Genomic DNA, 16,306 nt, shown 5'->3' with positions numbered 1-16,306 from the left:
ATATGAAATAACATAATTATAGATTTGGAGTCCAGCTGAGTGTTTGGGGAAGGAGGGCATGGCTATAAGAGGTGTTGGAAGTAAATGCTTGGTGTCACCAAGTGAAAATGACACTCAGGCAAAAGTTTTCTCAGCAAGGCAATTTACTTCTATAGAAGGGTGTATCTTGTGGATGGAACAATGGCGAGAGCACACCAGACAAGGAAGGGGAAGGGGTCTTATTCCTAATGCCGCTAGCTCCTACTGCTGTGTCTTTCCCCTATTGGCTAGGGTTGGACTGCACAGTCTAAGCTAATTCCAATTGTCTCTTTTAAAGAGAGCAAGGGTATGAGCCGGAGTGGCAGGGTGAGTAGTTTTGGTGGAAAGGACAGTTACAGAACAGGTGACTAAGGATGCCTAAGGACAGAACAGGTGACAGAGGCTAGGAGGGGGTCATTTACTGAAACTAGGGGCAAGGAGAGTAAAGAATGAGGAAGTTAAACTTTAAAATGGAGAACAAAGAACAGGGAAGCTGAACATACTGACATATTGGTTCTTTGAAGAAGAACTCAGAACTTATTGTACTTAACAATTTTTCTCCTTCTTGAATTTTAAAGGAAGTTAACAGGCTAAACTTTGAAGAGGAATTTACTGTATCCTGCAAGGGGAACCTGAGGGAGTCTTACGGTGGTACTGTATTGATGTGGTGCTTACACAAGGCTATGCATGTAGTAAGACTGCATGGAGCTGTATGCCCGTCTGCACGCACAGCGCATGTGTGACTGGTGAAATCTGAATAAGCTTTGTGGATTGTACCCATGTCAATTGTTGGGTTTTGACCTTATACCAGAATTATGTAAGATGTTAGCACTGAGGGACATTCAGGATGTACATTTCTAGGTAACATCCTATGAACCTATAATTATTTCGAAGTAAAAAGCTTTAAAAATTGAGTATTGCAATTTCATATAGTCATCCTAATAGGGGGAAAAATCCCTGATGGGTATATACCAAAATGTGCTAGTTGTAGTCATCTATAATAGGAAAAGTCCCCTATAATAGGGACTTCACCCTATTATTTATGGAATAAATAATTTTTTATGGCTAAAAATTTTCCTCAATGTACATAGTTCATGCATCAAAAATACCCTATTAAATAAATGCAGATAGGCCAGGCACGGTGTCTCATGCCTGTAATCCCAGCACTTTGGGAGACTCAGGTGGGCGGATCACCTGAGGTCAGGAGTTCAAGACCAGCCTGGCCAACATGGTGAAACCCTGTCTCCACTAAAAATACAAAAATGAGCCAGGTGTGGTTGTGCACATCTGTAGTCTCAGCTACTCGGCTACTCGGGAGGCTGAGACACAAGAATCACTTAAACCCAGGAGGTGGAGGTTGCAGTGAGCCAAGATCGTGCCATTGCACTCCAGCCTGGGCAATAGAGTGAGACTCTGTCTAAAAAGAAAAAAATGCAAATAATTAGAAGCATAAAAAATTTGGCCAGGTGCGATGGCTCACACCTGTAATCCTAGCACTTTGGGAGGCCGAGGCGGGTGGATCAAAAGGTCAGGAGATCGAGACCGTCCTGTCAAACAATGTGAAACCCTGTCTCTACTAAAAATACGAAAATTAGCTGGGTGTGGTGGCGTGTGCCTGTAATCCCAGCTACTCAGGAGGCTGAGGCAGGAGAATGGCTTGAACCAGGGAGGCCGAGATTGCAGTGAGCCAAAATCGTACCACTGCACTCCAGCCTGGTGACAGAGTGAGATTCCGTCTAAAAAAAAAAAAAAAACAACAACAAAACAAATCATAGGTCCCAATTTTTAAAATCTGTCACATTGACAGAATTTAATGTCTTCTAGTGGTTATGTAATTTGACAGACTGTTGGCAATTGTTTTTATCAAAAAACAGCTTGAAGAGATGTTTATTTGTATTCAGAAAATTGTTTGGAGACTTACAGATATTTCACAGTTCTCTCTTGATCATGTCACATGTATTTTAATATCACAAAACTCATATTTCCTAACTCAATATAAAAACACCTGAATTGTAAATATTGAAGTTAGTTTTTAAAGTTTATTCTTAGTCTTATTTATCTCGAATGAACAATGCTCTTAATCTTTAATAGAGAGATTACTAGAATTTTTCTCAATTCATATGTAGTAAGTGTTACTGTTTCTCTTTTAACATTTTGAACTCTTAAGAGAGAGGCTTATCCTAGTTTTCTATACATGACTCCCAGAGGTTTGGGGGCCTTTTTCGGTCATTAACACCTCACTGTATTTATTACCTATCTCGGTTAAAAGGCTTAGTTGTAGAGTATGTTGAATATGTTCCTGAAATGAACTTGGTTTTTTTTAATTTCATATATCTTGTGCCACCCTTATGCCCCATTAAAACGTATAATTGAGAATTGATTATTCCGTCTTCACTGGTAATGGAATTTTTTGTTGTTTTGAGTAAGTATTCATTTGAAATTGATAGTGGTAACTAAAGTGGAAGTTGCAGTCAGATAAAACTTGAGCAATGATCTGGAGTTGAAATAAAAAGACATAGGCCTGAGGTGATAATGGAATTAAATGATTACTCTTGACTCGTCGTAGAAAAACTACTGCATCTTGTTTTGATTTTTTTTCTTTTAATCTGAAGTCCATTCGTTGAAGTTTTTAACGTCTTTGTATTTGTCTGGCTTTCCCCAGTATAATAAATGGCATCTTAATGTGAGCAAGGGGTCATTTTTCCTTGTAGAAAATGTTCTGTAATTTAGATTTTTCAGTCCTCATTCTAAAATTCAGATGCTGTTAAACCCCTAGATTTGAAATTTTTTCTTCAAATATCCTCCCATCATTTCACCTCTCCCATATTTGGTTGTTTTCTTGATGCAGGCCCAGTTGATGATTTCAGTACACACAGCACAATTAGAACATCCTCATTCAGTCACGTCGCTGAGGGCAAATGTCTCTTAGCTGTTGGGCAGCAAAGTTATTTTTAAATGCCCGCTTTGTGCTTTTTCATAGTCATCCTGAATAGTGGCTGGTGTGGTGCAACTATACTCGGTCCTCAGTGAAGCTGGCTTAGTGCTTAGCCCCGAGATACAAAAAGGGCTCTGAAATGAAGTGGGGAGCTGATAGGGACAGCTGGGGATGTTTCAGATACCTAGTGAGGAACATGTTTTAAAACTTAAAACAGTGATTGTTTTCTCCTATTTTTTATAAGTCATTTTAAGGCCAGGCGCATTGGCTCACGCCTGTAATCCCAGCACTTTGGGAGGCCAAGGCAGGCGGATCACGAGGTCAGGAGATCGAGACCATCTTGTCTAACACAGTGAAACCCTGTCTCTACTAAAAATACAAAAAAATTAGCTGGCAGTGGCAGCATGCACCTGTAGTCCCAGCTACTCGGGAGGCTGAGGCAGGAGAATGGCGTGAACCCGGGAGGCAGAGCTTGCAGTGAGCCGAGATCGCACCACTGCACTCCAGCCTGGGCGACAGAGCAAGATTCCATGTCAAAAAAGAAAAAAGTCATTTTAAGTTTCCTAATCTAACCCCTCCTCCCTTGTGAAGGTCGAGACATGATTGGATTTCATTCTGATGTAGAAAAAACTGAGATAAACTGAAGGGCCAATAATTCAGCAACACGAGAGAATCAAACTTTTAAAGCAGAAGTATTCTTGAGAAAAATGTTTTTTATGTTATATATCTACAGAAAATCTTAATTCAGTTAAAACAAGATATTCTTTAATTAAAACCCCTTTGATGATTTCTGCATTGATCTTTGGTTTTGAGCTGCCTATTCTGGAATTATTTTTCAAAAGAAGATTAGCTGAACTTTGAAGCAGTTGAAGCATACTTAATGTATTTTAGGGTTGACTTATTCTAATGCACTTGGCAGCCATGAATCATTTGAACAGATATGTTGACAACTGAAGTGAAAAGACATCCTCTTCAGTTCATTTTTTTTTCTTATGAGTACACTCTAAATTCCTTGCAGATTTATTAAGAGTACTGAAAGGTAACTAATTCTTAAGCATCTGAGTGGGGCCCAGAGCAGGTGATTTTCAGTGCATAGTGAGTCCTGGTTCTTGGTAATATTTGGTGTTGCTCCCTCTTCAAGAGGCTGTTGTTTAAATAATGCTGGTATTAATATTAGCTGCCAGCTATTGGCCAACATTGTATGCTTGGTGATTCATATTTGCTACCTCATTTAATCCTGCCAACAACCTTACAAAATAGGTGTTTTTACCGCACTTGTATGGAGGAGAAGTTGCAACTCTGGTGAAATCAGTTATGTGGAAAAAGAGCCTGAGACTAAATCCTGAAGAGGATTTAGCTGCAGGTCCTTTGGGAGGCGATTCCAAGAAGCAGGAGCGAGGGACAGGGAAAGTGAGACAGCGAGGAAAAGAAGCTAAAAGCAGGAAGCTGCTAAAGCCAGTGAGGATGTGCCATCGTACCAGGATCTCTGAGAAGTGTTGAGAACGCCTCCTAGAATCGTCCACCCAAAGGATGTTAGACCAGGGTCCTGAGACACTGACCTCTGTCACATGTTGGTTGAGAACTGCCTTAATTCCACAAAACTGGGCTGTGCTGGCTAGGTTCCCTGAGATTCAGAGAATACTCTGACCAGAAAAACAGCCACACAGGCATGGCTGTGAGGTGGGACCCTCTGTGCTTCCCAATGAGCGCACACAGAACTGGCTTCCATAGCTGTAGCTGAACGTAGAGGTAGACCAGAGGGCTGTGCCAGGAGGCGCTAGGAGTGTAGGACCTGAGTTGGGCCCAGCCCAAAACCTGTGAGCACAAGAAACTCTTCCCACTGTGGCAGACCGTCTCCACGTAAACACATGTGGGATGAGGGTAGCGGGAAATGGAGAGAAGGCACCCAGTACTGGCAACAGTATGAGCAGAATGCACAGAGGAAATATTATACATGTGATTACATGCTAATTAGGAATATTTACTTTTCCTATGTTGCTTTGGTTAGCATTAGTTTGTGTTTCTTGCATGTATGTAGATCAGAATATAAGAAGAAAGCCCACAGTATTCTAAGTATTAGACACTGTACCTGATTTGAGATGATAAACTCCATCACTGGGTTTTAAGGTCTGCCATGCATACCAGCTTGCTGGACTCCGGAGTTGAGAGTGTGGTGCTGGGAATGTGGGGGTGGGCAGGGACTAAGGCAGATAACGGACCTCATTCACCATTGTCCATGGTAAGAGCTGCTGCGTTTGTTTTGTTAACAATCTTGATAACACCCCTAAGATGTTGATACTCCCCTGAGCTGAACCAGAGGAAACAATGCCTTGGGTGAAATGGTTTGTTACAGTGTATCCCAGGACAGAAGGTAGCTGAAATGGTTTCTGCAGATGACTAGATTTTCCGGAGTAATAGCACCCAAACTCAGCGGAGCAGGGTGTCTGCCACAGACACAGGGTAGGAGTTAGGAAATATTTACGTAAGTTAAGGCACTCAGGTTGTCCTTTTTCATTTTTACAGTCAACCAAATTTGGTCAGGGACCTGAATTCATACAACCTGTTTGGAATAAGCCCATATTGCTGTGTAATAGATAACCACAAACATAACAGTTTAAAATGAAACAAATTTATCAGCTTCCAGTTTGTAGGGCAGAAGTGTAGGCAAGGTGTGACTGGGTTCTCTGCCCAGTATTCCATGAGGCTGAGATCAGGGGTCGCAGAGCTGCATTTTTTTCTGGAGGCACTGGAGAAGAATCTGTGTGAGGGCCCTTCAGGTCATTGCCAGAGTTCAGGCGCCTAGTGATTGTGGGATGGAGGCCCCTTTTCTTTCACCTGCTGTCAGCCCGGGGCTGCTCTCAGCCCCAGGATGCTACCCACATTCCTTTCCACGTGGCCCCCTCCATCCTCCAACCCAGCAACAGATAATGGCCCTGTGTCAAATCCCTGTCACGCTTCACATCTTTCTCCAAGAAGGCCCAATGCCCTTCACAAGCCTAGCTAGGCCAGGCTCACCCAGATGTTCCCCCTTTAAGGAGTCAGCTGTGCCATGGACATCACCTAGGCACAGGGTAAAATCCATCCCAGCCCCAGGCCTAGGGAGTGCAGGGCAGGTACACCAGGGAGCAGGTCTCAGAGCCACCTCAGGATTCTCCCTGCACCCCTGTGAAGTACAAAGGATTTAAGATCTAAAAGCAAGTTTAGAAGTAACCCTTTACCCATGTACCAGGTCAAAAATGGTAAATGTCTGACCCTGATTTCATTTTTTGTATTCTCTGTACATGCTGTATGAGTCCATTTTCACACAGCTATAAAGAAATAGCTGAGAGGGGTAATTTATAAACAAAGGAGGTTTAATTGACTCACAGTTCTGCATAGCTGGGGAGGCCTCAGCAAAGTTACAATCATGGCAGAAGGGGAAGCAGTCACCTTCTTCACAAGGCAGCAGGAGAGAGTGTGAGCGTGGGAAGGAACAGCATGGGCGAAACATGGGTCAAACACAAAACCGTCAGATCTTGTGAGGACTAGTCACTATCACAGGAACAGCATGGGCGAAACTGCCTCCATGATCCAATTACTCCCTTCCTCAGCGTAGGGATTACAATTTGAGATGAGATTTGGGTGGGGACACAGAGCCAAACTATATTATTCTGCCCCAGGCCCCTCCCAAATCTTATGTCTTTTCACATTCAAAACCAATCATGCCTTCCCAACAGTCTCCCAAAGTCTTAACTCATTCCAGCATTAACCCAAAAGTCGTATTTTTTTTTTTTTTTGAGATGCAGTCTCGCACTGTCGCCCAGGCTGGAGTGCAGTGGCGTGATCTTGGCTCACTGCAACCTCTGCCTCCTGGGTCCTGGTTCGAGCAATTCTCCTGCCTCAGCCTCCCAAGTAGCTGGGATTACAGGCATGCACCACCATGCCCAGCTAATTTTTTTTGTATTTTTAGTAGAGACGGGGTTTCACCATGTTAGTCAGGCTGGTCTTGAACTCCTGACCTCGTGATCTGTCCGCCTTGGTCTCCCAAAGTGTTGGGATTACAGGCGTGAGCCACCGCGCCCGGCCTAAGCCAAAAGTCTTAAGTCCAAAGTCTCATGTGTCACAAGGCAAATGTCTAGCCTAGGAGCCCATAAAGTCAAAAGCAAGTTAGTTACTTCCAAGATACAATGGGTGTACAGGCATTGGATCAATGTTCCCATTCCAAATGGGAGAAATTGGCCAAAACAAAGGGTCTACAGGCCCCAAGCAAGTCTGAAATCCAGCAGGGCAGTCATTAAATCTTAAAGCTCCAAAATAATCTCCTCTGACTTCATGCCTTACTTCCAGGTTACAGGGGTGGCTCCCTTGGCCTTGGGCAGCTCCTTCATGGGTTGGCATTGAATGCCTGCATCTTTTCCAGATTCATGGTGCAAGCTGTCAGTGGATCTACCATTCTGGGCTCTGGAGGGCAGTGGCCCTCTTCTCACAGCTCCACTAGGCAGTGCCCCAGTGGGGACTCTGTGGGGGTGGTGGGCCAGCAACCCCACATTTACCATTTGCACTGCCCTAATAGAGATCTCCATGAGGGCTCTGTCCCTGCAGCAGACTTCTGCCTGGACATCTAGGCATTTCCATACATCCTGGGAGATCTAGGCCAAGGTTTCCAAACCTCAATTCTTGACTTCCATGCACCCGCAGGCCTAACAGCATGTGGAAGCTGCCAAGGCTTGTGGCTTGCACCCTCTGAAGCAATAGCCCAAGCTGTACCTTGGCCCCTTTTAGCCACGGCTGTAGTTAGAGTGGCTGGAATGCAGGGTGCCATGTCCCAAGGCTGCACAGAGCAGCTGGCCCCTGGGCCTGGCCCACAAAACTATTTTTCCTCCTAGGCCTCAGGGCCTGTGATGGGAGAGGCTGCTGCCAAAATCTCTGACATGCCCGGGAGACATTTTCCCCATTGTCTTGGCACTTAACATTCAACTCCTTATTACTTATGCAAATTTCTGCAGCTGGCTTGAATTTCTCCCCAGAAAATGGGTTTTTCTTTTCTGTCACATTGTCAGGCTACAGATTTTCTAAACTTTTATGTTTTGCTTTTCTTGTAAACATAAGCTCCAAGTTCAAACCATCTCCTTGTGAACACATAAAACTGAAAGCTTTCAGAATAATCCAGGTCATGTCTTGAATGCTTTGCTGCTTAGAAATTTCTTCCACCAGATACCCTTAATCATTGCTCTCAAGTTCAAGGTTCCACAGATCTCAAAGGCACGGCAAAATGCCACCAGTCTGCTAAAGCATAGCATGAGTGACCTTTACTCCAGTTCCCAATAAGTTCTTCATCTCCATCTGAGACCACCTCAGTCTGGACTTCATTGTTCACATCACTATCAGCATTTTGGTTGAAACCATTCCACAAGTCTCTAGGAGGTTCCAAAGTTTCCCATATCTTCCTGTCTTTTTCTGAGCCCTCCAGACTGTTCCAACCTCTACCCGTAACCCAGTTCCAAAGTCCCTTCCACATTTTCAAGTATCTTTATATCAATACCCCACTCTCTCCAGTACCAATTTGCTGCATTAGTCAATATTCACACTGCTATAAAGAAATACCTGAGGCCGGGTGAGGTTGCTCACACCTGTAATTCCAGCACTTTGGGAGGCCGAGGCAGGCAGATCACTTGAGGTAGGAGTTTGAGACCAGCCTGACCAACATGGTAAAACTCGATCTCTACTAAAAATGCAAAAAATTAGCTGGGCATAGTGGCGTGCTCCTGTAATCCCAGCTACTTGGGAGGCTGAGGCACAATAATTGCTTGAACCCAGGAGGCAGAGGTTGCAGTGAACTGAGATCGCACCACTGTCACTGCACTTCAGCTTGGGGAACAGAGTAAGACTCTGTCTCAAAAAAAATAGGTAATTTATAAACAAAGGAGGTTTAATTGACCCACAGCTCTGCATGGCTGGGGAGGCCTCAGGAAACTTATGATCATGGGAGAAGGGGAAGCAGGCTCCTTCACAAGGTGGAGAGTATGAGCATGTGAAGGAGGAACTGTCAGACACTTACACAACCATCAGATCTAGTGAGAACTACTCACTATCACGAGAACAGCATGGGGGAGACTGCCCCCATGACCCAATCACTTCCCTCCCCTGACATGTGAGAATTACAATTCGATATGAGATTTGGGTGGGAACACAGAGCTAAACCATATCACGTGCCTTGAGGAAAAGTTAAACTACTGGAAAGTGTTTATAGCTGGGAGATTTGGGGTTCTTGCTTGAATGACCAGGTGAAGGTTAATTATATTAGTGTTCTTGCCTTGTATATTACTAAGGCTTACCTTGAAGGGTCACTGGTCCCTTAAATTATAAAATTATTTCACATCCTTTCATATGTTTCATATCAATATTGGGTTAATATTTCTATCCCACATTTTCAGATGAGAAGGTTAACTGATTAGGTTGTGTGGTCAGTAAACACTAAAAAGCCAAGATTAAGCACTTTGTAATACACCATGATGGCTACATACTTACTTTTTTTGTTCCCAACCTTTTTTTTTTTTTTTTTTTTGAGACAGAGTCTCGCTCTGTCTCCCAGGCTGGAGTGCAGTGGCACGATCTTGGCTCACTGCAACCTCTGCCTCCTGGGTTCAAGTGATTCTCCTGTCTCAGTCTCCTGAGTAGCTGGGAATACAGGCGCCTGCCACCATGCCTGGCTAATTTTTGTATTTTTAGTAGAGATGGGGTTTTACCATATTGGCCAGGCTGGTCTTGAACTCCTTACCTCAGGTGATCCGCCTGCCTCGGCCTCCCAAAGTGCTGGGATTACAGGCGTGAGCCACCGCGCCCGGCCCTGTTCCCAACTTTTTACTGTGGTAAAATACACATAAAATTTACCATTTTATGTGTACATAGAATTCATAAGTGTCCAGCTGAGTGGTATTAAATATATTCATGCTGTGCATCCATCACTACCATCCATTTCCAGATGTCTTTCGTCTTGTAAAACTGAAAATCTGTACCCATTAACCACTAAGCTCCCACGCCCTCTCCCCAGCCCTGAGAGCACACTTCGTGTCTCCATCCATCTGACTGCTCTAGGTACCTCATATGAGTGGAAGCACACAGCATTTGCCTTTTCGTGACTGGCTGGAAGCACACAGCATTTGCCTTTTCGTGACTCTGGCTTACTGCACTTAGCATATGTGCTCCAGGTTCATCCAAGTTACAGCGTGTGTCAGAATTTCCGTCCTTTTTAAGGGTGAATAGTATTCTACTGTTACATACTTTTAACAAACATACCTTGAGAGCTTACTGTGTGCCAGGCTCTGAGCTGAGTGACAGCATGTTGAAATGAGTCATATATGGTCACAGTCTTGCAGGGACTCCAAATCCTTAGCAATTGCACTGCAATTTTTGTAAGTCAGCTGCAAAAGTCTAAACACAGGGATGTGGAAACATCTGGATGGCGCAGCAGACTCCACTGGAGTTAGTAGAAGGACGACCTGAGAAGCTGGTCTTGGAAGGTGAACAGCTGTTTGTGACTGATGAATGGGCGATGCGGGTGGGAAGGTGGTTCCAGCAAAGGGAACAGCACATGCAAAGGTGTGGAACGAAGGGCCTGACCCTGACCGCCCAGGTAGGGGGAAGAAGTGCAGCAGATCGGGGGACAAGGAGGCCAGCTGTACACGCAGTCGGGGCACCAGCCCAGTCTGTAAACGCGGCATGACTCCATCCACTTGGAGAGTGGATGCGAGCAGCTGTTTATACCCATTTCCTCTCTCAGTCCCTTTTCAAACCCTAACCCCAGTTATTCTGTTTCCTCAGCTGAACTAGATGCAGAGCACGCCCAGAAGGTCCTGGAAATGGAGCACACCCAGCAAATGAAGCTGAAGGAGCGGCAGAAGTTTTTTGAGGAAGCCTTCCAGCAGGACATGGAGCAGTACCTGTCCACTGGCTACCTGCAGATTGCGGAGCGGCGAGGCGAGTGGGGGCTGGGGCTGCTGGTGTGGGGACTCACCGGCTGTGCGGGGTGGCGATGGACCCCTCTCCCCAGAGCAGGGCATGGGGCAGAGTCCTCAGAAGTTCTGTTCTTTTATGAGACCCCAGCAACCAAAATGTGTGCGTCGGGCCACCTCTCTCTTGCCCTGCTTTTGCCTCTTCTATCAGTCTAAGCTTTAGTTGAAGATATATTTGTTTAATACCTCTAAAGATTACAGATACAGCCAGGCGTGGTGGCTCACGCCTGTAATCCCAGCACTTTGGCAGGCCAAGGCAGGCAGATCACCCGAGGTCAGGAGTTTGAGACCAACCTGGCCAACATGGTGAAACCTCATCTCTACTAAAATACAAAAATTAGCCGGCCGTGGTGGCGCATGTCTGTAATCCCAGCTACTCAGGAGGCTGAAGCACGGGAATCACTTGAACCCGGGAGGCGGAGGTTGCCATGAGCGGAGATCGCACCACTGCACTCCGGCCTAGGTGGCAGAGTGAGACTGTCTCAAAAAAAAAAAGATTACAAACACAAATTATGCTTCTAGAAAACCTGCAAAATTACCAAAATGGAAAAAAAGAAAAATAGCCCTTAATTCTCCAGTACAGAGTAGTCCCTGTTACTGCTTTTCGTGTGTTCTTTCTAGTCTCTGTCGAGTCTGCTTATCTAATTGGTATCTGACTGGACCGTACATATATATGGCTTTGTCTCTAACTTTTCTTCATGTTACATAGGGCTCTTTCCGCCTGTTGTTAAAAATACTCTAAGAGGTTGTGTGTCAAAGGCTGCATCTTTTTGCCATGATGTATCCTAATATATTCCACCAGTTTTCCTAGCTGAACATTTAAAATCTTTCCCTCAGTAAATAGTGCTGTAAGGAACAAGCTGATTAGAAGTCCAGACACCGAACTCCTTCTTCCCAGCTTTTCCTTTGGAAGAACTGAGTGACTCAGAGGTGCAGCAGGGGTGGGCAGGGCAGCAGCGCTGGGCAGCTTACATTTTCCCTCCAGCCTGCGCTGCACGGGCAGTACCAGACCCCCGGCAGTGGGGAGACCCGTCCAAACCTTGCCCTGTTTTCCTGCCCTCCCATTCTCCTGAACGTCTCATCATCTTCTGGACACCTCCCTCACCCCCCAAATCTCAGCCTTCATCTTTTCCCCAGGCTTGCCTGGCCCTGGCCTTTGTTCTCTCTATCCTGCCCCCAACCACATCTCCCAGGAGTGTTTCTTCCTTGTCATCCAGTTCTGTGTCCCCTCCAAGGAGAGGTTAAAGAAATCCAAGAATGAGGCCAGGCGCAGTGGCATACGCCTATAATCCCAGCACTTTGGGAGGCCGAAGTGGGTGGATCACGAGGTCAAGAGATGGAGACCATCCTGGCCAACATGGTGAAACCTCGTCTCTACTGAAAATACAAAAATTAGCTGGGCGTGGTGACATGTGCCTGTAGTCCCAGCTACTCAGGAGGCTGAGGCAGGAGAATCACTTGAACCCGGGAGGCAGAGGTTGCAGTGAGCTGAGATCGCGCCACTGCACTCCAGCCTGGCGACAGAGCAAGACTCCATCTCAAAAAATACATAAATAAAAAGAAATCCAAGAATGAGGAAAGAAAATAATGTTGAGAAAAATAGATTAATAGCAGTAGCTGAAGACTTCAGAGTGTGCTGGTGAATGCAGTCAGTTAGTTGTGTGGATGATGCTTGTTTACCTTCCAATGCACAGTATAGATTTGAAGCTTAACAACGTTCTCTGGAGTCAGCCTTTGCCATTCTTGTATCCTGCGACCCTGCATTTGTCCTCTGTGCGTTTCCTCCGAGCATACGTGCAGGATTCTGGTGCTTCCATGTTTGCTGCAAATTGTAGAGAGTGGCTTCCCATGGCTCCTTTGGGAGGAAGGAGAGGGTTTGCTCCAGGGATTTTTATCCTGTTATGGGTAGAAACCGAGAAGGACACTGTCTTACCCCAGCTGCCATAACAAAACAATATGGACTGGGTGACTTCAACAGCAGACATTTATTTTCCCTCAGTTCTGGAGGCCTCAGATCCAAGATCAGCATGCTGGCGTGATCGGTTTCTGATGAGGGCTCTCTTCCTTGCTTATAGACGGCCCCCTTCTCCCTATGTGTGCACGTGGCCAACAGTAGGGTGGACCTCTCTGCTATCTCTTGGTATTAGGGCTAATCTCAACCACAGGGGCCATGTCCATCTGACCTCATCTAACTTAATTACCTCCCAAAGGCCCCAGCTCCAAATATCCTCATATTGGGGTTAGGGCTTCAACATACAAATTTTATGGGGACACATTCAGTCCATACAGATACACCCTGGCCGACCCACACATTTGAACATAATGACACATCGCACCAATGTCTCATGTCATAGAAGAGATGCAGTGATGATGGACAGTCATAGAAACTCTGATTGCTAAACAATTTAACTCTATCTTCCTTCAGTTTAGCACTTGCTGGTGAGCCCAGAGGAAGCACAGAGAAATGAAAGTGCCTCTCAGGAAGCTCCCATTGTAGGGAGAGCCGTGGACGCACCCCCGAGAGGATGATGAAGTAGTAGACGCGTGGCCGGCTTGGAAGGAGCAGCTTCTGTTGATGGCCAGCCCTTGGTGACAGGGACAGGCACGTACTGCAGTTGCTCCACAGCTAGCAAGGCAGTGGGCTGGCAGAGAGAACGCGTCTAGCAGATACCTGCTGGAAATACCTGCAAGGAAATATGAAGTGGTTAAATTTTTGTGGTTTTGAGTATCTCAAAGATTAAGTTTCAAGAAAATGCTGGGCTCATTTTTTTAAGGTAAAAATCAGGCACATGTCGCCAATATATGGTTTTGAAAGCTTTGAAGAAGAAAATTGGCGGCCCTGGGCTTTTTAGCTTTCTCTTGAGCTAGAGCTGAGAGACAGCCACACACGGGAATCGGGCATCTCATCGCACGTCTGTGCAGAGCCGGCTCAGACTTCCCAGCCTGACGAGCCACAGCACCTTTCTTAGGGAGGAATCTTCATCTCCAAGGATTAGTATTAATTTAGGAGAATCAATCAAAATTTTAAAAACTCTACAGCAAACATGGTGTTTTGGACTCATTCCACTAAATCAGAAATAGCAGTTGGAATTTCACTTTCAGAAGCATCATTTCTTAATTAAGACAAGGCCATGGAAAGTTTTATCCAGAGAATCATCAGAGGAAGGGGTGAAGGCACATATGTGCCCACTTGGATGGTGCTGAGGCCAGGTGGCCCCCCAAGCACAGAGGCTCTCAGGCTTGAGGACTGAAGGCGTGCCGGGAGGGCTGAGCAGCAGAGGGGGCCTGGGCCCCACCACATGCCCCGCAGGCCTCTCCATGCCGTTAGGATATAATTAGATGTTTTGTAAGACCCTAGCCCAGGTTTGATCTTCTGCCTGACATGACTGCCATTTTCTTAGAAAAGCATTTTTATCGCTTTGATTTTATTGCTGAGTGTCAGGATATCCTGCAGTTACTTATTAATAAATCACCTTGGAGATGTCCTGGTCTGTGCCTGGGTTTTCTGGCTCTGTGTTCCCATAGATTTCAGGCTCTTGTGTTTCTGAACCAGTAGTTCAGCAAAATGGAATCCTATGGAGCCAGGGGTGTCCCTGCTTCCAGAGGGATTGATCAGCTCTGGGATGCTCCAGCGTGGACCCAGTGCCCTGGGAAGAGAACGAGGTTTGGGGCTAATGATAAAATTACAATCAAGTTAGAAAAGATAGAATTAACAGGCAGCAGTGCACCTAAGTGCTGTGATTTTGAGAATCATCCATACTGATATATTCACCTCTAATTTGATTTCCATCCTTAAATATTTATTTCCATTGAATAAATATAATTTATTCATTGATGTATTGATGGGTGTTTCCAGTTTTCTTATTTAATAAAAACAATGCTGGCATGGACTTTTGTTTGTTTTAGGATGGAGTCTCACTGTCACCCAGGCTAGAGTGCAGTGGCGTGGTCATAGCTCATTGCAGTCTGGAACTCCTGGGTTCAAGTGGTTCTCCCACCTCAGACTCCCGAGTAGCTGGGACGACAGGTGTGCAACACCATGCTGGGCTAATTTTTTATTTTTTTGGAGAGACAGGGTCTCACTATGTGGCCCAGGCTGGTCTCGAACTCCTTGGCCCAAGTGATCCTCCCACCTGGGCCTCCCAGAGTGCTGGGATTACAGGCGTGAGCCACCACACCCGGCCTTGGACATTCTTATAATTTCTCTCTCTGTACATATACGTAAGAGTTGCTTTAAGACCAGCTGTTCTCAGGCTTGAGCAGTCCCACAGTCCCCTGGAGGGCTGTTCAAACATGGATTCCTGGGCCCACTGCAGGTGTGAGGTGGGGCCTGAGGATTTGCATTATAACCAAGTTACCAGGTGATGCTGAGGGGACCACACTTTGGAAACCATTTCTTTAGGGTATATAACTAGGAGAGGAATTACTGGTCACAATGACATGGCTGTCTTTCATTTCACTAGATGCTGTCAAATTTCTTGCCAAAACATTTGCACCAGTTTATAGTCTCCTCAGCCATATATGCACATTCTGATTACATCTTCGCCGGCACTTGGTAGCATCAGATTTTTAGATTTTTGCTAATCTGTTGGAATGAAACGACACCTTTGGCAGTTTCTGTATATTCAGGAATCTTCAAGCCTCTCTTTTCGGCTCCATTCTTCTGCCGCCCGTCCCTGAGCCAAAACCATACTGTAGTCTACTTAGTCATCAAGTGTTGGTTCTCAGCTGGGGACACTTTTGCCCCCAAGGGGACATTTGGCAATGTCTGGAGACCCATTTTGGTTGTCGTGCCTGGGGTAAGGGTGTGCTATTGGCATCTAGTGGGCAGAGGCCAGGGATGCAGTTAAACACCCCACACTACCCAGGACACCCCACAACCAAGAACGATCTGGCACAAAGTGTCAGGAGTGCTGGAGCTGAGAAAATGTTTTCTAGTGAAGCTTGAGTCTGCTGGAGCCATTCCTGACCTGCCCTGCACATCTGTGTGCATTTATTTTCTTCATAATTGCCATGACTCTTCTTGGGGTCTTGTCCTTTGGTATAAATGTTACAGTTTCAAGTTTGTTGACGAACCTTGTCTACGGTTTGAGCGGAATTGCAGTAAGTTTCTGCACGGAGACACACTGGACCTCTTAGTGGTATTGGATCTTTCTGCAAGTGCACGTGTCTCATGCATTCCTGAGTGTTGAGTAGAACTTGCCTCCAATGCTGTTACCAGTGACTACTCTATTTGAAGAGTTACCTATTCTTTTTTTCTGATAGTTACAGAGATTTACTATTTCTCGTTAATTTTGGCAAGTTTTCCATGGAATTGTCTTTAGTTGCCAGATATGTCAGCATAACGTTGTCCATGGTGTGT

At 45.5% G+C, this 16,306-nt stretch overlaps 1 protein-coding gene across 3 annotated transcripts in view; it reads left to right on the top strand.

Annotated features, from left to right (window-relative positions):
* The window catches only part of DTNBP1 (dystrobrevin binding protein 1), a 146,421-nt gene that overhangs the window by 125,084 nt on the left and 5,031 nt on the right, over nucleotides 1-16,306 (top strand). For all 3 annotated transcript variants that reach the window (XM_003823168.6, XM_008976769.5, XM_057302445.2), the window contains one exon: nucleotides 10,754-10,909. In XM_003823168.6, the coding sequence (XP_003823216.3) occupies nucleotides 10,754-10,909 (156 nt within the window). The remainder of the gene's footprint in view (nucleotides 1-10,753; nucleotides 10,910-16,306) is intronic.

This window comes from Pan paniscus, chromosome 5 (assembly GCF_029289425.2).
Source record: "Pan paniscus chromosome 5, NHGRI_mPanPan1-v2.0_pri, whole genome shotgun sequence".
In the NCBI taxonomy this organism is placed as follows: domain Eukaryota; kingdom Metazoa; phylum Chordata; class Mammalia; order Primates; family Hominidae; genus Pan; species Pan paniscus.
This window is presented reverse-complemented; position numbering and strand designations above follow the sequence as displayed.